Source organism: Carassius gibelio, chromosome A8 (genome assembly GCF_023724105.1).
Source record: "Carassius gibelio isolate Cgi1373 ecotype wild population from Czech Republic chromosome A8, carGib1.2-hapl.c, whole genome shotgun sequence".
Lineage (NCBI taxonomy): Eukaryota > Metazoa > Chordata > Actinopteri > Cypriniformes > Cyprinidae > Carassius > Carassius gibelio.
The window spans coordinates 20,772,360-20,798,477 of NC_068378.1; the positions used below are offsets into that span (position 1 = coordinate 20,772,360).

The following is a 26,118-nucleotide window of genomic DNA, read 5'->3' on the forward strand; positions in this document are numbered from 1 at the left end:
TTTTCATATATGTCAGGGCTAGAATGTATATATACTCCAAAATACAAATAAATGGGTGTTATTTATAAGAGGCCAATTCTTCTCCTAGCTCTTCTGCAACTATAGTGACGTGATAGACTTTACTGTCATCTTGTTTTAAAAGCATAAGCAGGAATGACCTAAACACTGTGTCAACACATCTCCAGGATGTCCTTATTTCTTTGGAGGTGGGGATATAAACAAAGGCATTATGAGGGAAAGGGCGACCTTATGTGTTCTATTGCAGCTGGTTAGATAAAATCTCTGCAGAATATCAACGGAAGCAGCAAATGTGGCGTGCATTCAAAAAAAGCAGATTAATCGTAATGCCGGGGGTACACTGTAATTGAAAATGCCTACAGGGGGCCATCTATGCATATATATATAAATATATATATATATATAATAAGCTAGAAAATATAAGGTTATCCTCATAGAATCCATCAGAATGAGACTTCAGTGATGACTGTGCCTAATGTACAGGGAATACTGTTTTTTTTCCGTGCTTGGAATATTTATTAGTTTTTGTCTAACGTTGTTTTACTAATCCTGGTTTTGTGATTGCAGGTTGATGTGGAATAAATGACTGGCTTCTCAGAAGGAAAAAAAAGCAGGGTCTGTTTGTGTAAGGGAAGATATTTGCTCCCGGATAAGAGAGCAACTTCTGCTAAGGGTCTGCTCTCACCTCCAATCAGTCTAACTCCTCTTGACAGCAAGATAACAATATCCACAACCCGTACAGATCTACAGGGGCAAGATTTCACACGAACCAATCCCTTTATGAAATGCCAATGGCAGTATCTATGGTTACTGCTGTGGGGAAGATGGGTTTTGTGGGCCACCCCATTTGCCCTTCTCAGTCAGGGTTCGTTGCGGGAGATGCTGTGCCTTGTACACTCCACAACCCTTCTCTGATGTGACCTTTGACCTTCGGGCACTGATATTCAGAGAGAACAACTATCTTTGACATTTATACCCATTTTCCCTTTCTCGTCTTATTTCTTCTCATTGTATCCGCCACAGGAAACGAGCACAAATAAAATCTCTACTCAGTTATCTCCTCAGTCAGCCGTTATTATGCCACATTATGCAGTTTTTAAAATGCATCAGTTTTTTTCATAAAGCTATAGGTTGTAAAGGTTGTAGATGATTTGAATATGAATGACCTTGAGATGTCCTTTAGCATCACAGGAAGCAGGTCAGTTAATTGGCAAATAGGCAGGGGAGAAAACGCGTCTGCGTTTGCAATAGTGTGAGCAAAGACTTGCCTGCTGCTGCTGTCTTTTCCTGGGGTGCAAAATGTAGATCAGAGAAATGTGCAGTTTGTGCAAAGTCTCAAGAGAGCCTGCCACTCAAATCCGAACGTCTGTATGAATACCAAAACACACAGGCAGAGAGAAAGAAATAGAGAGAGAGAGGGGTTGGGGGAGACAGGAGAAGGAATGAAACAAAGAAAGTGGGATGGAGGATGAGGGAGGTCGGAAGCTAGAATGATGGGGGATAAGAGCCAGCTTGAAAGAAATGGGAGGTAATGTGCATATTTTACCTTCCTCTATTTTATCATGTGCTCAACTCTAACCAACAATCACTGTTTGTGATTGAGCCTCTGGTGAATCAAATGCTCTGGTATGAGTCTAAATACTGAGAAAATCGCGTTTAAAGTTGTCCAAATGAATTCTTAGCAATTCTTATTACGAATCAAAAATCAAGTTTATAGTAAACAAACTTAGTATAAATATTTACGGTAGGAAACTTACTAAATATATTCATGGAACATGATCTTTACTTAATATCCCAATAATTTTTGGCATAAAATAAAATAAAAAAAATATATCAATAATTTTGACCCATACAACATTTTTTTTGGCTATTGCTAAAAATATACCCCAGGAACTTAAGACTGGTTTTGTTGTCCAGGGTCACACACACACATGCAATATGTATCTGGAGAGGTGTCTCTCAAAGTGCCAGGAGGAGTGGTGTGTTGTGTTGGTAAGCAGGCTATGTGTGCTATGTATATTCAGCTGATTATCATCTGTCTGTGTGTGGCACTTTAAATTTGCGCCAGAATTATTATGCTTGCCCTTGTGAAACCTGCTCACTCCCTCTCTCCTTCTTGCTCTCTGCTCAGCTTTCTGCAAGGAAAATGAGGATACATCAAACTGAGAAATCACTGTGGATGCCTATTAAAAATTAAACCTAAACATTTGGTTATTTATTCATGTATATTTAGCTTTGACACAATAAAAGGCATCTGTGCAAATGCATATTATTAAGATGATATCAGATTATTATTCATAGCACATTGTTTAATCTTACCTAAACATTATTAATACACTAGATACTATTTTTTTATGTTTATTATGGTTATGCTTCAATAATCAAATTTTTTCTTAGATATTTATGCTCACAATTATTGAGAAAAATAAAAAGAGGAAAATATTATCACTAATAACAATTATTGACATTTAGTAAGAGCTATACATTTAATGTAAATAATATATCAATGATCTAATCTTGGAGCAGTTTGATCTGAAATATTTATACTGAAATGTTCCATTTATGTATTCAGCAGAAACGTTTATCCAAAGCAACTTACAGTGCATTCAGGCTATACATTTTTTTTTCTTTTAATCAGTATGTATGTACCCTGGGAATTGAACCTACAACCTTTTGCACTGCTAACGCAATGCGTCACCACTGAGCCACAGGAACACTCCGACTTTTGATTGTACACTTTGGTATCTTGTGAGACTGTCTTTTGAAACCATTTTCTCAGAAGCCATATTGGAGAAGCAGGAGACAAAGACTCACTGGCTTCTAGAGGAAACAACTGAGATGTTAAAGAGATCCCATTTGTGATATTTCCTTCTTATGGGCAGTTTTTATCTGAACATCTCAGATCAATTTTAATTCAAGCTCAAATTTTACATGCACAATTTCTAAGGTTTTCTTTGTAGATTTGCTCACTTCTCATTTGAACACTAAGGGTAAAATTCTCCCAGAAGTGATGTGATCACAAATTTGGAATGTGATGAAAGCTCAAATTAGCTACTGAAATCTTCACTGCGTTATTTAAGACTGAATGCGAGACTTGTCTAATAAGCACATTCTGACTTCACCTGTCAGTGTGCTCTATCCTCCCTGGAGCTGGATGTTCACTTACCTCAATAACTCTCAAGGCATTTTCTCTAATCAGTTGGCAGAGTGAGACTCATTCAGTAATTACATTCAGAGGTTACATTTGTGTTCTAAATCTGTCAGAGCCGTTGAAAACGATTAAGTATTAGGATACTTTTTCAAATCAGAATGAAGAGCATAGCAAATAGATTACAGAGTGCTGTTTACTCTTTTAACGATGCCATGTCGGAATAGCAGCGAGAGCATAAAGACTTAAAAATGTCATCTGGCATGAATTCTAATTATAAACTATACAGCAAAGGCTACTCTTGCCATTAATGTTATTTGGTATATATATAAAAGACTCTCTATTCTGTTGTCCTTTAATCTGTAATGTAGTATACTAAATCCAATGGATGAGAACTGAATCCTGTTTGGTATGGTTGTATTTATGATTGTAGAAAAGATATCTTAGCATTGCCTGCCATGTCTAGCTTCCCTTCATTGGCTGTATTTCATGTATCCCAGGATTTCTGATCTAATGTCAGTCATCTTTAGTCAGTCAGTCGTGGAGTGGAGGAGTCCATTTACTGCTATTGTAATACTTTTATCAATGGCACATCCTCTGATTCCTTGAATATTAAAGAAACGTTCATTCTTAGACCCATTTTTTTCTTGCATCAAAAATAAATAAATAAATAAATAAAATAAAAAGCTATTCAATTCAATTTGGTATTTGAATGATTATACGTCATTAAATGAATATCTGTTAATTTTTTTTTCAATTCAATTCAAGTTTATTTGTATAGCACTTTTTACAATACAAATCGTTACAAAGCAACTTTACAGAAAATTATGTTTCTACAATATTTAGTAGTAGCTAGTAGTTTGTGCACGTTTGACAGGATTTTAGAAAAAATAAAAAAATACAATAAAATAATAATAATAATACAAGACGTAGTCAGCTAGATGATGAACTATCAATATTATTAATTAATAGTTATTATAATCTAACATTAATATGTTAATCTAGACAAAACGTTTCAATAACAGGATTAATATGTCTTTACATTTAAAAGCAATACTCAAAGTACCTTGTGCCTGAAATATTGAAACTGAATCCTGCACAATGAATCATGTTTAAAACTCACTCAGGTGGAAGCTCTACGGCGCCACCATCTGAGGGCTTGCTGCAAAAGCACTCCGAGGCAGTCAGTCAGATGGATGCTGCTGTTGTCCTGCAGCGGGAACTGTGAGGGATGGATGCAGTGGTGTCACACGCTTGCAAGGCACCAGAGTCATCACGGCCAGAGGGGGGCAACCTGAGCCTCTACTCTAACTCTCAGAAAAATCAAGTGGCCCACTTTGACACTCAGCTGTCATGTGTAGACACGCTGTGTGGAAAGGGGCGCAAACTCTTCCACCCAGCCATCACACATCCTGGGGCACTTTTCCCACCCCTGCTGCCCAGATTTCAGCATCTCGGCAGCTCATCTACCACTGTCTCTTTCTCTCTCAGTTATTAACCAGTGCCATCATCCACCTCTTTTTAATATTCAATCTGGCTTTAGCCTTATTAGCATTGATATCCAACCTTGGAGTCGGACAACAAAGGAGAAAGCCCTGTGTGGCTGCTTGAAGGAGGGAGTGAAATTATGAGGAAGGATAGAGGTGAAGTAGAAGTAGGGAGGATAGGATGCGAGGTGAAAGAAGAGGAGGGGCTGTGTCTACGTGGCCATAGTCCTGTGTAATGGCTTTTAGGAGCGTGTGTAGCTGGGATGTCAGCACTGCGGAGGAGCAGGAGAAATTAGGGCTGCATGATAAATCACATGCAATATTTAATGCGCATCTTGTCAGTAAAGCCGGTTCTGTAATCAGTGGTAAATCTCCATCACCCACGTGCTTTCACATGGAGCAGAATTTACTACACAAAGCCGTTGTACACTGACAAGCTGCGCAAAAACACGATCATATTTTGCTCATGTTCTGCGCAGCTTGTCAGTGAACAACAGCTCTGTGTATTAAATGCTGCTCCAAGTGAACGTGCACAGCTGTTGGAGATTTACCGCTGATTACAAAACTGGCTTTACTGACAAGATGTGCATTAAATATCACATTTGATTTATTGTGCAACCCTAGGAGAAATGTATAGGCCTATGTGGAAGATCTTTTCCTTTAACTTCCTCCCTCCCACACCTTATTTCCTCTCTCACTATAAGCATCGTGGACCCCCTCATTCCCCCTATGTTTTTTCTGCCTTGCAAAAACGGTTTCTACCTTGCGCGCACAAAAGAAAGGGAGGCACGAGGTGAGGCAGGGATTTACTATTGGGAATCTTTCTCTTTTCAATTAGCATTTTGATTGCATGTTAAAGCCCACACACAGTCAAACATTTGCCTGAAAAATGAATAATGCTGCCCACATTTAATTTTGAACGTGTCCTGCTCAGGACAGTCACTGTAGGCAAGGTAGTAAATACATATATCTGTGCTGCCTTGGACACTCGAAATGATGCAATTAAGTCTTCCACCTTTATATGGTGTGCTAACACAGGCCTAGGATTTTTCTTACCCAAGCTCCATTTGTAAGCTTCACTACTTCCTTTTCCCTCTCTCTCTCTCTCTCTCTCTCTCTCTCTCTAGATTTCTCTCTCTCGGGGAGAGTTGGTTCCTGGCAGGCACAGTCTCCCACTAGCCTGGTGACAGCCGGGGGAGGCAGTCTCTGAGCCCTTAGTCAACAATGGACACATACACTCGCACAACACACACACAGTGCAGCATGTTTAGTGCAGCCTGCCCTACCTCTATCAGAGAAGATGGGCAAACACAGGCAGTGATGTCCAGACGTGCCTGAACACTAACTACACTTTGCACGGAAACACACCCTCGCACACTGCCTAATAGATTCTCATGCACACATACACACGAGGTCACTCCCACTCATTCTCATTTACAAACTTACACTCTGGCACGCTAGTACAGTTATACAACCTTATATGTATGCATCATCTACCTAAAGGTGAATTTTAAACCAATTTTTTAAAGCATTTGTTTGGGAAATCATATAGAAAAATGATATAATCATTACATTATTAATATTAATTATATGGCTGTTTCATTTTGACAGATCAATCCGGAGAGGCGAGCATTTACATGAGGGTAAAAATGGAAGATGAGACCAAAAAAGGTGAGCATTAAGATTCAATACTGCCTCTATATCGTAAATGGGTTTTAAACCGCAGCATCTAAGAACCTGCTACACCTGTCCTTTCTCTCTTCTCTTCTCTTCTCCTCTCCACTCTTTTCCTCAGCCTTGTTCTCAAATAAAGCTCCTCTCATCCTAAGGTAAAGGGGAGGAGTAGCATGCAGAATTGAAAAAGAGGAGAAAGGACAGAGAGAGATAGATAAAGAGATAGACACCAATGCTGCCACTGCAGCTGCAGGCAGTGAGACACAGCAAGGGCAAACACACACTTGCGCACTCTCACACACACAAACACACTTGTCTGCACAAAACCACCGCAGCATCCTTACCATCTTAAACCCGTTCCACTCCATTTGTAAGTCGGCGGGCAGAGTTCTCGCCTATAGCCGTGCTATTGTCTCCTCCCTTGGAGATCTCTCTCGGTCTCTTCTCTATCTCTCTATGTGTCTCAGCGGTGACGAGGCAGCGTGCGGCCAGCAGGAGAGAGAGTGGGCATTCCTCCTCTGAGTGAGGCTGCTTGTGAATGCACAGGCTTCGGCATGAGCTGAACGCTGCAGCCCCTCTCCCTGCCTCCTCCTCATTGGTGAGGTCAGAGCAGCCCCCTCCTCCTCACTTCTCTCATTGGCTACCTCTGCTGTCCGTCATCTGCTCTACTCTGGAAAATTAACACTTTCGTTCTTGCAGCCTTGCAGACAGAGGCACAGTCGCTTTGGCTAGCAGAAGCCCTTTCCGAAGCAGCACAGGCAATCAATTGCAACCGAGGACTCAGCTTGAGTTAGAGCGGACTGATTGCACCTACAGGCACTATGGTAATGGGTGCCTGCACAGCACTGCTAATTAATACAAGGTAAAAGCATGCAATGATAACAGAGTATGTTAAAGCTTTCATATGTTGTTTTACACACACACACACACACACACACACACACACACACACACACACACACACACACACAGGCAGTAATATATATATATATATATATATATATATATATATATATATATATATATATATATACTGTGCAAGTCAGATGTAACATTAATACATTACCTAATAAATAAATACATGGATATTAAATATTTAATTTAATTGACATTATTTTGTTCACTTGTTTGATGAGACAGAACATTTACATGGTAGGAAACATGAGCAAATAATAATTCTGCCCTGGACAACAGTCATTATTCTAAAATATTTAACTACTTTCAGTACACGTGACCAATCAGAATACACACACACACACACACACACACACACACACACACATATAACATTTATATATATAACATTTATAATTGTGTATATTTCAGTGCATTGCTATCAAAAACTGCAAAAAGTGGTCAACACCAGTTTTCAATTGAGATAAGTTCGAATATTAAGACTCCAAATGTTTAGTCATTGTTAAATGTGCGACGAAATATGTTTAATTACATATACCACAATTCTATCTACTGAGTATCTGGTTGAAGAACGTACAGGTTACTGATCACACACCTGCTCTTTGTACCATAACTGCACGCGCATTCACACGCACCTATAGCCTATGCAAAATGCTTACCCTAAAATAATCTCTCGATATTAATCTTCTTTTTTCATCCCTATTGTCGCCGTTTATATGATTAAGAGAAAGGAAAAGAGCGAAATTGTTGAAATTAGGAGTATTACGAGGGATGAAGGGATTATTCTTAAGGCTGCGCGTGACGGTGTTTCAATGATCCAGGCTAATTCTCTTTCAAATGCGAGAACATTACTCACCATGACCATTCTCGTGTCCGGAGGTGAACGGGAAAAAAGAAAAGACTCGTTATTTATTTCAGGAACCCGGTCAAGAAATTTAACGTTGCGCTTTTGAGCGTTTTTAGGGGAGTCGTTCCCGAAAGTCTTGGAGGAGCTGTCGCATGGACCCAAGGACAGTCGGATGCAGTCTGGTCTGTTGAGAGATGGATTCGGAAATTTATAGCCTCGGAGGGTGCCTATTTTTTCATTTATGAAGGTGGAAAGTATCCAAAAGAAAACAATAAAAACAAAAAAAAGATCGTTTCCCTCAGTGACTCTGTGGAGCTAGTAGTGCGAGCGTCCCCTTTTCCTCCACACCATTTATGGAACGTAGTGTCAGGCTGGTGTGAGATCTGATTGGCTGAGCGGAGACAGACAGGGGGCGCGCGGAGATGGAGAGGGTGAGCCGCGAGTCAGCGGGGAGTGTGCTGCCTTTGGGAAAAGAGCGACTCTGATTGATAGCTAATTTGACCTTGCGAGTGGGAGACAGGTACATGTAAAACGTGTGGATTTAAATGTAGTCTGTTAAAAGTAAACTGTATCTGTGATGACTAAGTTAATAGATAGACATTAATTTACTATTTGGAACCTGGGGGAAAACGCACGCGCACATTTATTATATATATATATATATATATATATATATATATATATATATATATATATATATATATATTTTTTTTTTTTTTTTTTTTTACCACAGTCGACATCAGTGTATCAATTATGCAATTTCTTTACAAGGAAGCAAATATGTATAAAAGGAATTTCTAAATGTAATATTCGATTCGGAAATTATATTTAGATTGTCACACCACTAGCAAAGTTACATACACTATTCAATACTTTTTAAACAATTAACAGAAACGTTAGAACATTTTTCTGATATAAACATTTTTATATTTATAAATACAACGTGCAGATGGTACATGGTAGATTTTTTAAAAATGTATTAAATGTTGAGACTTGGTTCTTATTAATCAGGGAAACATATTTTTAAGTCCAAAAATAAAATGACACGGTTTGTTTGTGAATTGAGCATAAAGAAAAAAACGTCTCTCACAAATCACAGTTATTTTAGAGAATTTGCTACTTTTATTTGAAATGTGTCTCTCTCATTTATGAGAAATTAATGCACCCTTATTGACTTTAAATGCAAATAACATTTTAATTCAGATATCTTGATCTTTATTTCAAGTATCTTGATGTTAAAGAAGACATATTATGCCCCTTTTTACAATATGTAATATAAGTCTCTGGTGTTCCCAGAATGTGTCTGTGAAGTTTCAGCTCAAAAGATAATTTATTATTACTTTTTGAAAATGCTTATTTTGAATGGAAGCAGAAACACTCTGTTTTTCATGCCTGCTTCTTTAAATGCAAATAAGCGGCACCCTGCCCTCTTTTACTGAACAGAGCGGTACCATTTCAGCCTCAGACCTGCTAAAAAAACATGTTTTAGTTCTGATTATCATGTTTATTACTCTGAAAACATGCGTTTTAAACCAAATTAGTTTAAACTCCTGATATAGGGTTTTCTGAGTGCACACATCTTGAGCACATGGCCAGAAAGCAGGAGTCACAACATGTACTATAAGTTCACATTCACAATCAAGTTTACGTTAAAAATACACACACGTTACAAAAATAGTCAGTTATGTCTGTGAAGGTAAACAGTTGGGAAATAAATTGCATATTTATTTTAGATCTGTGTGGCAGCGGCAATAAACAGTAAATAAGTCAATAAATCCACTGCTCTCTTGTGTTCTCTGCAGACTGGGACTCTAACGTAAATATTGTTCTCTGCAGCCAAAGACAACAGTTAGCATGTTTTGCTCAAACTTTCACCATGGTATTAGAGCTGGTACATCTTTGTTGTTTGTGAAATCAAAATGCCAGTGACGTCGGTGTAAATTTACAGATTAAGGGATGGTTATTTTAAAAAGAAATCCCTTTGCCATGTCACCAAGGGAGTGAAATGAGACACACTAGTTTTCTCTGATGCTTGCAGAAAAAGGCTTACCAAAACAAAGTTAATGGGTTAATCTTTTTCATGTTTCCTTGGTTGGTAGATACACCAGGACCTGATTATAGCATTTAAAACCTGAAAAAAATTTGATTTTCATGATATGTCACCTTTAAATTAACTAAATCTAAATAACTTAATATGAAACAGTCTCGTTATTGCTTCTCAATGCCAAATTAGTGTAAAACATCAGTTACAACAGCATAAGCTAATTAATATTCATAAGTTTATCTTCTCATATAGTGATGTCACAAGCTCATCTTACCCCCCCCCCCACTCTGAAACTCATTCCTGCATATACTACATTCAGTTGCATCTACTGATGTGAAAAGTACAGTCTTGTAGATTAATGTCATCCAATCCATTATTTCTTTTTTTCATTGTCTCTTTTCTAAATATTTTTGCAAACTGTTCACACATTCTGTTGTTCTCTGCTGCACACGCACTGAATCAATAATGAACCGCAACACCAGCCGCTCCCACCCCTGACAAAACCCATTTCACATCTCCACCGGTGAGGGCTGCCCGAGAGCGACTGCTCACCGAATGAAGGGATTTCAGATCTTGTTTTATTTACCAAGATATGGAATTCATCACAGGCAAAAACACATTTCCTGCTTGCACCCATTTACTCCGCATATACAATCCTAATGTTACACATTCAATGGGTCTTCGGGGAGTTTTGTGTCAATGCATTTAGCTCTCAGATTTGTTGCAAGGAAATAATGGGGGTGTCATTTTAATATGGTGCGGGTCTTTGTGCTTCTTTACTAGCACAATAGAACAAATCACAGGGCTGGAATGGGCTGGGAAACGGCTGTGGGCTTATCGTCTCTACACCTGCACTTTTAAAAACACAGCAGAGGTCCCTTGTGGTGAGCAACTGACTTGACAAGAACCACTTTTGGCATGAGAGTCCAGCGGAGCCATAAAAAATGAAAGACATTTCTCACTGGATGGCCAGGCCTTACTATTAGGGACACAGTACTTGAGCGCTCGACCCTAGAAAACCCAAACTTTATGGAGACTATTTATATTCCCCTGTTCTTTTGAAATGTTCCTGGCCCAGGAGCATGCTGTTGTGCTTTTTTGTTGATTAGGTTAAAATGAATAATTTTTTTTTTTATCTTTTTTTATTAGTATTACTTAAATTTGGTTACAAAATATAATTATTAAAGTATAAATTAGTAATAAAATGAATATAATTTTATATAATTATATAAATAAAAATGTTATTTATAAGTATAATTTTTAAAAATATATATATAAATAGAAAAAATAAATATACATAAATTAATTGACTATATATAATATATAAAATGTGTGTGTGCATATATATATATATATATATATATATATATATATATATATATATATATATATATATATATATATATATATATATATGTATATATATGTGTGTGTGTGTGTGTGTGTGTGTGTGTAAAGCATTCACATGATAGTAAAAAAGTATTATTTAACACCACAATGCTCTGCCCACATCACAAAACACAACATAAACTAGTTATTGTGTTTTGCTTCCCCTTTGCTCACTGAACCATGTGAGTTATGGAAGGCATAACCTTTCATCTTCCTCACAACAAGACATTAATTCAGGTCCCTCCCAACAACAGAGACAGACATAAAAAAAACCTGCCTGTCGTTTTATTCATATGTAGGCTTGATTCTATTATACACAGGACTTCTCATCACAGCACAGGCAAACTTGAGTCAGTCCATTAACCTCTGTGTAAGTTCACCAATCTGAAGTCTAGCAAACACCGATGGGAACCACCACTGAGCTCTTCACAGCCTCCAAACTGAACGAGAATGAGGAGTGATGCTCTCCACCCTTATCCACCTTCTGATACCACCAACCATTTCTCATCGTCACATGGCTCGAGGTAGGAGGAAATGTGTGTTTTGACTTCACAGTGCCTATTTTGCCAGTGCCCATAGTGCCACAGTGCCCACAGTGCCAGATGCCTATTTTTACTTTCATACTGTGTGCTTATGCAAAGCGAGAGAAAAAAGATTGTGTAGTGGAATAATACTCTCAGTAGGTTTTTTATTTTTATTTATTTTCTCTACTACATCTGACCATTAGGCATTTCAGAGACCTGTGTGTGTGAGAAAGACATATTGTATTCATGTGGGTAGTCAATGCCAAGGTCTCTGCACTCTCATTTGGATGTAAACAAAGTGCTGAAGGCCTCTATGCAGATGCATTTTGCATGTTGTATGTTCAGTGGAGTGGAATAATTGCATATAGATTGAACGTTTTGCTCTTTTATTTATTTTTTTACTTTCTTTTCTTTCTGTCTTTTTCAGACAATAATGGCAGAACAGATAAGACGCTGGCAATAGTAAGTAACAACAACAACAACAAAAAAATTAAAATATATATATTAGATCGCTGTCACATTACTTAAAATTCATCACTACCAGGAATTTTACACAATGGTTGCTTTTGTTACACATCAAAGAAACATTAAGATATCATAAATAAACAATAATGATTTTTACAATGACATTTATCTTTCTCTCTGTCTCTCTTCCTGTCTCTGCCTTGGAAATCTTTATAAAGGACTAAATGTCAGCTTCTGGTCTTTGTAACAGCTGATGCTGCACATAGACGAGGAGACGAGGCCCATCTGGAAGGTTCAGTTTAATTTCCCCTGTATTCAAAATTTCACTGAGAACTAAATAGATAAGCATTAGACAAATCAGAAATATCTGTGATATATAATAAACCACCTATATTGCTATTTTCAAAATAGCCTATGGTTGAAAAATGTCAGTGTTTTGTCTTAATCACTGTAATTGTGCAGTATTTGGGTAGTTGACATGTCACTAAGCACTGTCCTGCATTTTAACATTGTGCCAATCTTAACTAAACCAGTTTTCAAATTGCTGTACAATTACACATGCATTTTTAAACGACCTCTTAAAAATGTAGAAACTACGTGGAATAGTTGTGTTTATAAAAACCACAAAAGATTTTTATTGAAAAAAATGAGCAGACATAACATCTAAAAATGCACACTTTCCTTACTACATATGTATAAATATGAGCCGAATATTCTGTTAATTAAAAATAAAATTTTAGCTACCCATTTGCAGCATCCGGTATGATTCCTCCGTATGAGAGAGTGTTTTGAATCGCGGCCGTGTACACCAGCAGTAGACATGGAGGCTGAGGGAACGTGTCCAGTATGACTCAGAGGCTGCGTGTGACCCTCTGTCTTTCTGTTCACTCCTGGGCTGGGTGGGGACAGATGGAGGGAGGGGTCTTAAGGATTAGACTGGCATGAGGTCTGTGGTGGGAGGTTTGGCCAAGAATACATCGAGGTTTTGTGTGGGAGGATTTGACCTCAGCGATCTTTACTATTGCAGAAAAGTGTATGTGTGTGTCTGTACACATAAATGACTTTCATTTAGTCATCATGCGTTAGATAAGCCTCTCGGAAAAACGAACAGCAGGTAATATCAGTCAAACTAGCATCATTTTATATAAGATTCTGTTATTTGACCTCCAACCCACATGCATTTTATGTCAGCCATGTTGCCAAATGGGCTTTTTATGCAGGTATTGTCGAACTAAAGGATGAATGTTCTGACCACCGGCGGAGGGGTTTTATAACAGGCTAGCTAATGTAAATCACATAATTTTTCGGCTGTCAAAAAGCCATTAAAAGTGAAGCAGCATGTGAATTGAGTAACAAGCTAAAAGCAACGAGGCTAATTGACACTGACATTTTTTTTACAGTTTTATCTTGAACATACTGTTCGGTATACAGTAGTAAAATTGTATTTGTAATATCTGACTGAGTGTCATTTTGAGTTGAAATGCAGCTGTGTCTTTTCTTTTTCTTTTTTAAAATTTGAGTAGAATGCTTCTTCTCTTTTTCAAAACTGAGTTTGGGCATGTGTGTGATTTTGATGCAGTCAGAGGTTTGGTCAAAGCCTTTGCTAGCTGAGCATGTAAAATGTCACTTTAGTTATTGTTCACTCAAACACTAAGAGACACATGCACACACCCAGTTCAGCAACCTCTCTATTTCTCCCTGTCTCTCTTTCTCTGCCGGTGCTCCTTTGTTTCTGGAGTACCTCTGATCCTCTGCGGCCGCTTAGCTCCAATTAGCATCCCACCAGCCTGGCCTCTAACACAAATACACACAAATACACACACACATTCACAAATGCTTAGCCCCAGCCTCCTCTCACACTGCCTAATTTCAGTCCTCAATCTGACTAATTACTCTGAACCTTGCATGCCCCATCGCTCCCTGCTTCCAAACACACACATACACCACCTGACTCCTGTTAGCCATAACCGCAAATCCAAGTGCTTCTGTTTGTCAAATATTTCAAACCTGTAGTCCACTTGGAAGAGTGTTTTACTCATGGTCCATCAGTGTCCCATCAGTGTAATCAATTTCCACCGTATGCATCCTACACATTCACTTCATTTACTCCTGCATGAGCACCAGGCATCTATTCTGAGAGTTTAACATGCTGAAACATGCAACAGACATGGTGATAATTGTTTCAACTGAGCAAAATCTTTTCCAGTGAGATGGAACATTTATTTTGTCAAAATTTTCACCCTGAATAATAACAGGTTTATTTAAAGACACTGAAGTGTAGATCCCCTGCAAGCTGTCAGCTCAAGCGTTAAAAATTGCACATCTCATTTGGAGCCTTTTTTTAATTTTTAGGCACTTCTCTTTGTCCTGTTGTTTGAACATGCTCTAGCAGATTAGGAAGAGAAAAACTTAAGTTCTTTTTTTACTTAAATATTCAAGAGAAAACTCAATACTGATACATCCCATTTATTGATTTGTTGAAGCAATAAACAATACAGTATTTTTTTTCTTCTCACATCAGATTCTCTCTCTTATTTGACATATCCTGATTGTCACAATTCTTATTTGCCTTGGGAGTAAGGGGTGAGGTTTTCTCCCTCTGAAGCAAATCTCTCTCTCTGTCAGAGGACATGAGTATCACCCAGTCCAATTCCTGTTCTTGTCACCTTCTCAAAGGAGAACCTCAACACCACATCAACTTTTTTTAGCGCTTCACCGCCAGGCAGCACTGCGTGTGTCAGGCTGCTGAGCTCAGGCTTGGCTCACACAGACTACGCTTGCTACATTTAGATACGAAAAACCTGTCTGAAATTGACGGTTGTGTTTCGTAGCTGAAGTATTTGAGAGGATATGGATTCAGGTAATGAATTGACTAGTAAAAATTTATATAGTCCATGTCTGGTCACTTTTTGCTGAGAGACTCAGAGATTCTTGTAAATTTTATTGCTAATATATCAAGGTCAAAAATACAGTTACTAACAATTATCATGCTGATTTTGATGGTACTTGTGATGTCTTTTAATTAGTGCTTTTTCTGTTTTACACTAACACTTTGTGGGGAAAATTAGATGATTGCGGCACTGGTGAATCCTTGAGCAGATATTGAAGCTGGTAGGAGGCTCTCCTTGTGGCCAGTTCCAAACGAAGGTGACATTGAACAAGACTCTTCAGTTCTTTTCTGATCATTAACATCACTGACGATTCTCTCTATCTGACTCGAGGGGGACTGAGCAATGGTGAAGATCGAGTTGTATGAAGGTTGGTTGTAGGGTGGTCTTTGCTGTGTTTGATCGCAGTCGGAGCTCTTGAGCACGATGAGGAAGTAGTACAGTGCATACTGTGGTCCATCTGGCCTGGTCTTTAATCAGTGCTTCCCTTTAGAGAGAAGGCCATGCTTTCATTGTGCTGACCAGGCCAGCTTTTGCTTAGAGCAACCACAAGATGAATGTAGCATAATTCATTCTATTATTCACTCCTCTGCAGCAACGAATATCTATAGTGGATTTTAATTAGTCTGTAGTGAATTTTAATAATGGTGTATTTTGGTGGCAAATTATGTATGTTTTAAGTAAAAAAAGAAAAGAAAAGTTGGCATATCTTTGTTCAGGTGTGTCTTACCCAAATAGTTTCTTAACTATATATCTTACACTGTTTAAATAATGTGCACACACACACACACACACACACACAAACAAACACACATTTGTTTTTATGACATCCCATAGGCGTAATGGTTTTTATACAGTAGAAACTGTATATTCTATGGCCCTACACCCAACTCTAACCCTCACAGGAAACTTTGTGCATTTTTACTTTCTCAAAAAAGAAAACTAATTCTGTATGGTTTATAAGCGTTTTGAAAAATGGGCACATGGGTTATGTCCTCATAAGTCACCCTCTCCTTGTAATACCTGTGTCATACCCATGTCATTATAAAAAGTTGTGTCCTAATATGTCACAAAAACATGCACAATTATTTATACCAAATAGGTCAGTTTTGTAACTCTAGTCTAGTACATGCTAAACTAAAATCGTACCTCTAGTAACAAATCTACATGTCTTTGGTATTCATGATAAATAGCAATCGTGTAGTGGTTTTTCAAAGCTGCACCGACAGAATTTTATTCCGAACAACTACTATGAGTTATCTGAAAAAAGTATGTCTTTTTTGGCTCATTGATATTGTATGTACAACTCATATCTCTGGGGCAAAATCAAACTGAAATGTGCCATCGATCTCTCTTTTTTTCCTTTCCTCATTCCCCCTGTTCCTCCACGTATCTTTGCTTGCTTGGAGATACTCCATCATCCTGTCTTTTTGAGCCCTGGGAAAAGCATCCTCAGTATCTCCTCACCGCTCCCCTCCATCTATGCTTCCTTTCTCCCAGAATTCATGGTGCCTTACTTAGTCAGAGCAAAAGAGAGCAAAGCGAGAGAAAGTAAAAGATTCAGAAAGAAAAAACGATACAAGAGCTCCTAGCTGTAGACAGAAGGAATGCCTTAAGAAGCAATTAGCATATGTAACCCCCACCACCCAACCCTCTGCCTGAAACAGGGTTATTTTCAGTGAGTTTGTATTGATGTTCTTGAACAGGCTCCATGGCAGAGCATTTAATGCTGAACACTGCTGTTAGAGAGAATGCATTATTAATGTGAGGGGAAACTAACGGGGACCAGCAGCTCCTCGGGGCTGTGAAGAGGATGGTTGGCGTCTCTGAGGAAGCAACACCACGCCTCAAAGGTCTTCTTCGGTAATGCACACATGCCAGGCATCTATCATTTATTCATGACAGTCAGGCTCCTCCAACTCCCTCAAACAATTAACAAATCAATGAAATGTACAGGCTCAGAAACTATCAATTCGGGGAAACAGCGCAGTTCGTCAATGTGTCAGTTCTTGGGCACAGACTATAATTCAGTCAGAGAGCACATTTATCACTTTAGAAACAGGCAGCGTGCCATAGCAACGTGAATAATCCTACTACAAAATGGCCGCCCGATTCTGATGAATGATTGAACTTCTTCAATAAGAACTGGTCGGGATGTGACGGCTTTTCTTAATGTGTTTAACATGCAGTCCAACATAATGGATGGAATGTTTCAAGGAGTCTCTGGAATCTGTTTTCCTGTAAATTAACAGCAGCATGTTTTGTTCAGTTTGTGTGAACGAATCTTGTCCAAGTGGTCAATTTAATCTTGAATCGAGTTCATTTTAAAAGATAGTAGGCCGTATAATTCAACAACTAATGCGCTCGAGCTGTAAAGGAAACATGTGCAGAGAGAAAGAGAGAAGGAGAAAACAAGTAAAATTTATGAATTACTGGTGCTGCTTTTTACACTACAGTACCTTCGCAATTCCTGTTCAATTAACAAAACCATTAATTATAGTACTTAAGCAAGCCGGGGTAAACCAGACAAGTGAGCACTCATGCACTTAACACACATTACTGAGTAAGCATTTAGCGTTACTCTTTTAAAAATCATCATTCCTGAAATACTAAATCATTAAAATATCTATTTCTTTTTCTGGAAGAGTAAAACAGCCCAGGTTTTGAAAAAAAAAAAAATTGGAAATACTGTGGATTTCAGTATGCATTCTCAGTGACAGTCCTGATTGCTGGTTCAGCCATAGAAATTACTTTTCCTTTGTAATGTTTTCCCCCTTTCTGCTCTTTCTTTTATTTTGTATCTTTGTATGACTTTACTTGTACAGTACAGTCTCACTTGAAACACAAAGCTTTCCTGTTCACTGAATCCTCAGTTTTGAAGTTCTTTTTCCCTGCAGAAATCACAGCCCTGAAACTCCAGATGAAGACTAGACCTTTATTCTGTACTCAGAGAGAGGTATGTGAACCTGTTTTTCTTTTGGGGACCATCATCGCCAGCACTCGCCCCCTGCTGCTGAAATCACAGGCTTTTTACTTCCAGGTCATAGTGCCTGTATCACTCACTATGACCCTTCTCTTCGCTCTTTTTTTTTTTTAGCTTTCTTTTCAAAGAGAAAAAAGGGGAGAGCTTTCAAGACCTCCAATCTGCCACTCTCTTCATCAACACCCAGTCCCTGTGAAATCATCAAAAAGTAAAGACAGTGAAAAAAACAAACCCATCTTTCCATACCGACTCAAGGTTCAGAGATTCAGTGATAACTGTCGTCCCTGGAGGATGAATCTTCCACTACATAGGCACAGGGGCCAGATGTCACCTGTCCTCAAAGGCGAATGGAGCACTGATGGGGCTAAGACTCAACCGAGGCAGGCTGCCCTAGTTCTCTCTCTGCCTGGCTGGAGACACCTGCTCCTCGCCTCACTGGTGACGGCCCCCAGTGGAGCTTTTTTCATCTGCTTTCACATGCACAAGCATCCTGAAGTGCTCTGGATGTGCTAGTGGATATATGTGTGGTGAGCTGTTTGTGTGTCATGTTTACTGTATGTGAGATGTAAACCCAAATGCACTCTTGTGCTGACAGTACAAACTTAATTTCATTACATTTGTTTCCTAATGAGCACTCTCATCCTCTTTTCCTGCTTAACATGCTTATGCCCGAAAACACAAAACTGCCAGCGTTTATGGCTCTGCAGCCAGATTGCTTCAGCTAATGCATCCTTAGACACGTTTCATAGGATATCTAGGGTCCCCTGTGTGTTGTAGCTCTGGTTTGCCCCTTTAGTTAGATCTAAACTCAGTAGTAAACTGGGCCATTATTGCAGTTAAACTATCCCTGAGCAATAGCAGGCTATTTCATATTTGGAATTTATTATAGAATAGAATAAATCAGAATTATAGAATTCAAATGTGGATTTTATTCTGATGGACTCACAATGATTTTGAGCATATTTCCCCATTGTTCTATAGCATAGATATAGAATATCAGTTGGTGGAAATACATTTATCCTGAGTGTACTTGACTGTTGTTTTATATTAAAAACTTCAAAGATAGATATATAGTAAGTCTCTGTTAATGCTACTGATATTGTGCTATTGAGACAAAAATGTTCTAATAGCAGTTTATTTTCTTAATTTTTTTTTTTTTTACAGATGATAAATCATTTTTTTTTACAGACAATGTTCATCATCATCCATCAGATTACCTAAACACAGCAACAAGTATTTTTACATTCACACAATTCAGAATGTGTTGGTTGGTTTCTCTTAATTTCACATCTTTCTGCAATCCATGAGCTCAGAGTGTAACCATAATGCTCGCACTGAATTTGGATGCAGTTCTGTGCGACATTTGGCATGTCTATTAAAAACAGGTGGTCCTACATCGCTAGTTTACGAAACAGGAGTCTCTGTTTATGCACTCTATCATTTACACACACACACACACAGTCTGAGCATCGCAAGGTGGCTAATTCTCTCCTGAATGGCTTGTTCCTGTGTGTTCAGTGACTGTTGAGTGACCCACAGGTTAAATAGCTCATTCTTGCATCCTTTTATTCCAAAATAGCAAAGCGCCCTGACAATAGTGGCGGAATCTGAAGCTGCAGGGCTCTGTGTGATGGCTCTGCCATTTCCACACTAGTACAGAATCACAGACTGAGGCTGTCCTTGACTGATGTGTCGGAAATTAAATATGGATAGTAATAATAATAATGTGAAACACTTAAAATTCTCAGCAGCAAGAATAAAGGTCTAGTGTTTATTGAGTTTAACACAGTAGCTTTTGTGGCAGGATAAATATACACAGAAGTATAAAGGCAATGATGTCGGAATGCTCAGGTGAACGCTAATGAGGAGAGACGTCTTACAAAAATTTATGCATTTAACAGATGCTTTGGATAAAAGCGACTTACATTGCATTCAGTCCAACAATTTTTCTCCTAACATGTGTTCCCTGGGTTTTGAACCCCCAACCTTGCACTTGCTAACACAATGCTCTACCACTTGAGCTACAGGAACACTAGAAGGAGAATAAGGTTCTTATTTTTGAACAGAAAGTTGATCCACTGCAATCAACTGCCATTGTGTTGCGAGATGTGAATCTTTTCACAGTTGATGAGTCTGCTTTACTTGCTGCTCGGCTGCTCTTGTAGAGGATTCACACACGTGCTACACGCTCACTATGGCTTTGTGCGGGGTAGAATGCTGCACCTGTTCTCAGTACAGTTAGGCTGGGGTTGAGCAGCACAAATGAACTAATTTTCAGGGCTACATTGAACAGAGAACACTGCAATCACAGCAGGAGGAGCCTGTCATGCCGGCAGATGGGCAGAGCTAATCATTGTTGTGAAATAGAGATGACCCTGCCTATCTCTCGCAGTGCCAACAGACATTTGCCAATCGCTCTTCAATTCCCTCTCCTCTCTCCGTCATCTCTGTTTGTTTCTCAGCTCCCTCCAACAAATTTAGGAGCAAACGTAACCGGCCGTAAATGGCTGAAAATGGAGTTAGAAAGCTAGCACGCCGTTGTTTCACATAGAGCAGTTGTAACTCGTGGACTGCTGGAAATTTTTAATCTAGAAAATCTGCATCTGTTTGGATTAATTCCCATAACCCTACCAAGTATTTTCATCAGAATGTGCCGTTTTTCATGTTATTGTACATTTGTGTTATCATTTGTGTTATTTCAGAGGTTTTCATCATTTCTGCTGAATGCTCAAAAAAAAAAAAAAAAAAATCATAATTGGAAATCACACCATGTCCTGCTTAGTGCAGTATCTCAAGTGGCAATGTATCACGCTTAATTTAAAAAACACTGGTTATTAACCATGATTGGAAATCATTTCATTGTCTTCTGGATGTTCGAGAATCCATGAGAGTGCTTGGCACGACAATACCAAAATCAAGCATAACTACTGTTATGCTAGATATGTTTTTCTACTTTTTATTAAATTGTTTGAGATTGTTTATAGGAATATGGTAAATCAAGTTAGTGATCCATTGCTTCTCATGATTGCGCATGGCTTTTTCATGTCAGTTTATGTTTATAAAAACATCTTCGGATCTAGTGCTGAGTGTTTTCATTGCTTGATTGATTTACTTAATCATAAAATACAATCATTACTTTGATATATGAATGCTACACATGCTGCGCATATAGAAATATAATTAAAAAAGCTGCATCCAGATGGAATTTTCTAGTCATTTTCTTGGCAAGATGTCTGAAAGCAACCTAATGCATGTAAAATAAAATAAAATAATACTGACAGAGAACTACAAAAAAAAAATATATACATAAAATCTCCATCTCACAGCAAATGCTTAGACAGACCTCTACCTCTTCCCTGTACAATTATTTAATGTATGCAAATGATCTGGCTTCAGTTAATGAAGAATGAATTAATCACTATAATGATGGTCTGATTTAACCTGGTTAATTGCAGTCTGAAATGGGAGTTGTGTGTTTGCGGAGAAATATAAGTCATAGAAACAGCCTAGCAGAGATAAAGACATATTTTCCTGCTTCTAAATGAATAAACGGCACAATTTATTATCCAAATGAAATGGAAAAATATATATATATTGCCATGCGTATATTTTATATCCAGAAATAAAACAAATGATCATATAAAATGAGCAATGACTGTTATTTCATAACAGTAAAAAATTGATAAAATTATGCCAGATATAGCAGCTGAAAAAGTTATATATCAGTGTTTTATTCTATTATTTCTATCTTTAACATGGAAAGTGCAGAAGTAGAACATTAAAACTGTTGACAGTCTCTCGAGGTGGAAAGAGAAACAGAGAGAAACCACTTCTCATCAAACAATCTTTATCTTAAAAAGAGACTTGTGAACGGATTCAGTGTTCTGCCAATGTGAAAAATCTACAATAACATTTTGCGCAGTCACACGGTTTCCAACGACTAGTGACGCATACATATCGCTGTCGCTAACTTTCATTACATATTAAATGCTGCATAGATTTTCCTCTTTCCCAAGCCAAATAGTGACTTATTGCTGGATGACAGTGATTTTCCAGATTTACTTGTAAAATAATTGAAAGTTCAAATGAGAATATTTGTGGTAGTGACTTTACATGTCTTGTTTTTTTTTTCTGTCTTCTTAGAGCTGGAGAATCACCAGGATGAATATGCAAAATGTTTTAAATCCCTGAGCTGCGGAGGATTTTAAGGCAAGTGTGTACACACACCTCAGAAAAGTTGCAAAGAAGGGTTTAAAAATCTGCTCTCTGCCTATGAACACCAAGCTGCATGCGATCGCTCTGTCTGTGTGTGTGTGTGTGTGTGTGTGTGTGTTTGGGCACTGGCAGAGGTGCTCCAGTGCTGTCAGTATGAGTCTGATTTGTGTGAGAATGTGGTGCGGCTCCAGGCAGGCAGGCTGATCCTGTTTTGTGGAGACGAGGAACGAGAGCCCATCACAGATTAGACACCCACAGTTTTGTGTCGATTTAATGCACCAAGTCAGGGATTTATTCTTAACTGACTGGCTCTTACAGCACCAGCCAGCCAGCCAGCCAGGGCTTTCCCATACAGCCATCTCTCTTCCCTCCAAGACTGTAGTAGAAGATCAGAAATTACTTAATGAGATCGTAAGGACAGTAACCACTTTCATAGCTCCAGACTAAAAACACAGTCATTATAAACAGGAAAAGCCCTAGCCAGCTATTTATATAGTAGTATGCTCAAATATGACCAGTTATCAGTGGATAAATAAAACAGCTTAATTTTGATGTGCTACAAATTAAAAGAATTGTTATAGAGCCACACACATATTGTTTAACTTGAGGTAGTTTTGTAACTGACTGTTTAGTATAAACATACTAACATACTTTCTATTTCACAAGTTTCCAAGCACGTTTGTGCTAAAAGGCTGCAGAGCACCAACACAACACATTCATAAAGTTGTTTGAAATTCCGAATGATGGCCGAAACAAAACGGACGTATAAAAATCTGTCCTTTAGCCATCTAACCATACTATGATCAAATGACTTTAAGCATGCACACTCACACACATACACACACACCATACACGCGTGTGGCACACTTTCAATTTCAGGCATCGGTACACCACTGCACAAACAGATTCTGAGAAGGAATACACAAACAATACACTTTCACAAGCGACTTTTTCTCTCACAATCTGTCTTTCTCTTCCTCTCTGGCTAACTGATAAAAAGATCTAGTCGGAATGGGCAGCAGTATCATCACACAATGAAGGATGGAAATATTGGCTAATTCAAGCCTAAGGGATGCACATATTTACCTAAATGAAAGGATTTTTATTCTACTGTGCCGTCTATTTTCTCATTCATTTGTCTGACGGATTAATCTATCCTCTTACCCCCAGTGCCCTGGCCCCCAGTTGACTGGATGGATCTCGGGGGAAAAGCAGCGAGCCCATGCCTGGGAAGGAGCCTTCCGCCTGGGCTACTGCCGAGTTCTGTGAACACTTTACCATCATCTTCAGACACTGCTCGTGAGGTGCGTGTTTACAGGGAAGAGGAGAAAAGAAGAGAAGAGGAAGAGAACAGAATGCTAGCCAAGGTATTGACGAAATATACAGGCTAAAGAAAAAGCAAAAGGAGGAAGAAAAGAGAAAATTGAACTGCCACAGTGATAGAGAGCCGTGTGCTTACGTTCACATTCGTGCTATACTCACACAAACAGGCACGCACGCACACAGTCAGTGCAAGCCCCAGATGGGCAAGTCATCAAGCAAGCTCAGCAGTTATAGCTATCTTGCTTTGAGTAAATGAGAAAATGAAATGATTGTGCGTGGGAGAGGGAGAGAGAGCGAGTCTAGTCTCTCATCCATTACAGTACGCCCATAGAGCAAAGAGGTTCTGCCTTCAGCTAGCAGCCGTTTAACTGGACCTAAATGCTCAATCCCTGCACATTCATTTAGACCTTAGTCCGCTGCCACATTTAGAAGCATGGACACACTGATAAAACATAGAAATGTTACGCACGACGGAATAATGAACACACACTTAGAGAAGTGAGGTGACAGAAAAAGAAAATCCAATTCCTTTACCTCATTGCTCAACAAAGCAGCATTCAGTGTTCGGCTGATTTCAAACATCTTGTTGGCGGCGTTTCGTTTCTTGACGCTTTTTTGTGGGGGTTTTTGCCGTTCTCGTGCTCTACGGCTCCTTTTTTGCTACCGGAAATGGGAATCAGTCCAGAGAAAAAAAAGAAAGAAAAATGAACAGATTAAAAAAAAAGAAGAAAAGGAAGGAGAAATCCTCTATATCTGCTGTCTGGCTGGATGTATTTTCTCCTCTCTCGCGCCCGTGTTTTCTGGTGCACCTCTGTTAAATGTGGCGCTTGTGCCCTGGCTCACGCCGCACGACTGAAGAGTCAATATTTATTTATTTTTTTTTAGCTCCCCAGAGTCAGCACATTAAAACAAGCAGTTGGTCTGCCGGGCTTCTTCCCTTATCTGTCCTCCACACACTCGCTCACACAATGCGTTCCGATCCTCACACTGCTCTCTAGCAGATTAGTTCATCTCAAAACATAGCTCTTAGTATAAACTCTCTCTCTCTCTCTCTCTTTCTCTCTGTCTCTCTCTCTCCATCCCTCACCCCTTCTCTTTCCCTCTCCTTCCTTACTCCCTCCCTTACCTCACACTCCTTCTCGCTCTATCTCTCTTTACCCCCACCCTCCATTCGCTCCCTCTCTTTATTTCTCGATCACGCTCTCCTGCAGTTACAGTTCACAGTGTTACCACAAGGTGGGAAGACTGTTCATAACAGACATGACACAGGCACATCTGCCTTTCCTGGCTCATGTTTTCCTCTCCGTTTGGCTTCACGGCTCTCCTCCTGCTGCTTGTGCGGAACACATGATCGCTTTGGCACCCGCTCACCTCCGTTATTCTCTCTCTCGTCTCCCCCAGCCACTCGTGACAGACGCGTTTGATGTATGGGAACGGTGTTGATTTATATACCAATAGCATTAAGAAAACTTTGACCAGATGCATCTAGCTGGAGTAAACCCCTGATGAAATGTCGGCATGCCGTTCCCAGAGCACATTTATGAAATGAAATGGTCTCTTCCTCTGAAATGGTATTAGAGGAAGATGTTGGTGTAATTGCACAAAATTCAATGCTTCGATTTAATGCTTTATAGCTACATTGCCCAAAATGCATTTGGACATTTATTTATCAATGTAAATATATAAATGCCACTTTATTAGATAACAAAATACCATACCAAGTGGTTTTTATTTTAAAGACAAGTTTCACAACCATACTTCCTGGTTCTCAAATCAGAATAGACTGTAGAACATATCCATAGGTAATGTAAAGAACTACACCTGTGGTTACTCTGCTAGTGACACCTGGGTGAACTTATTTCATACTTATATTACTTGACCTTGGTTAGTTCTGAAAAGATTAGCATAATTTGTTCACATATGCTGCTTGGTTTGATACTGTGTTGGATAAAGAAAAAATTATACTTTTTAAATTAGGCGTACGTGTTCAAATACCTTTTGGAGGTCATTTATATGGAGGAATGGGCATAATGCATGATTATTAAATTTCATAGACAATTTAATCTTGTTTTGTTGGGAACCAAACCCTTTAAATTTGTTTGAGAATGGCATAGAATAATAAATGACCTGACTCTTGTCGAACATTTGTAAGGTTATTTTTTTTTGTGCAGCCTTTTTTGTAGATAAAGGAGGTAATC

General features: G+C 38.7%; 1 protein-coding gene across 2 annotated transcripts in view; it reads right to left on the minus strand.

The window, feature by feature from the left end:
• Window positions 1-25,018, minus strand: part of LOC128018842 (ELAV-like protein 4) — a 75,575-nt gene extending 50,557 nt beyond the window's left edge. Inside the window, exons 1-2 of one of the 2 annotated variants that reach the window (XM_052604658.1) lie at window positions 24,455-25,018; window positions 23,762-23,890 (exon numbers count right to left, since the gene is read on the minus strand). In XM_052604658.1, the coding sequence (XP_052460618.1) occupies window positions 23,762-23,890; window positions 24,455-24,502 (177 nt within the window). In that variant the 5' untranslated portion in view covers window positions 24,503-25,018. The remainder of the gene's footprint in view (window positions 1-23,761; window positions 23,891-24,454) is intronic. The other variant, XM_052604657.1, reaches the window with a different exon arrangement.
• Window positions 25,019-26,118: the final 1,100 nt, after the last annotated feature.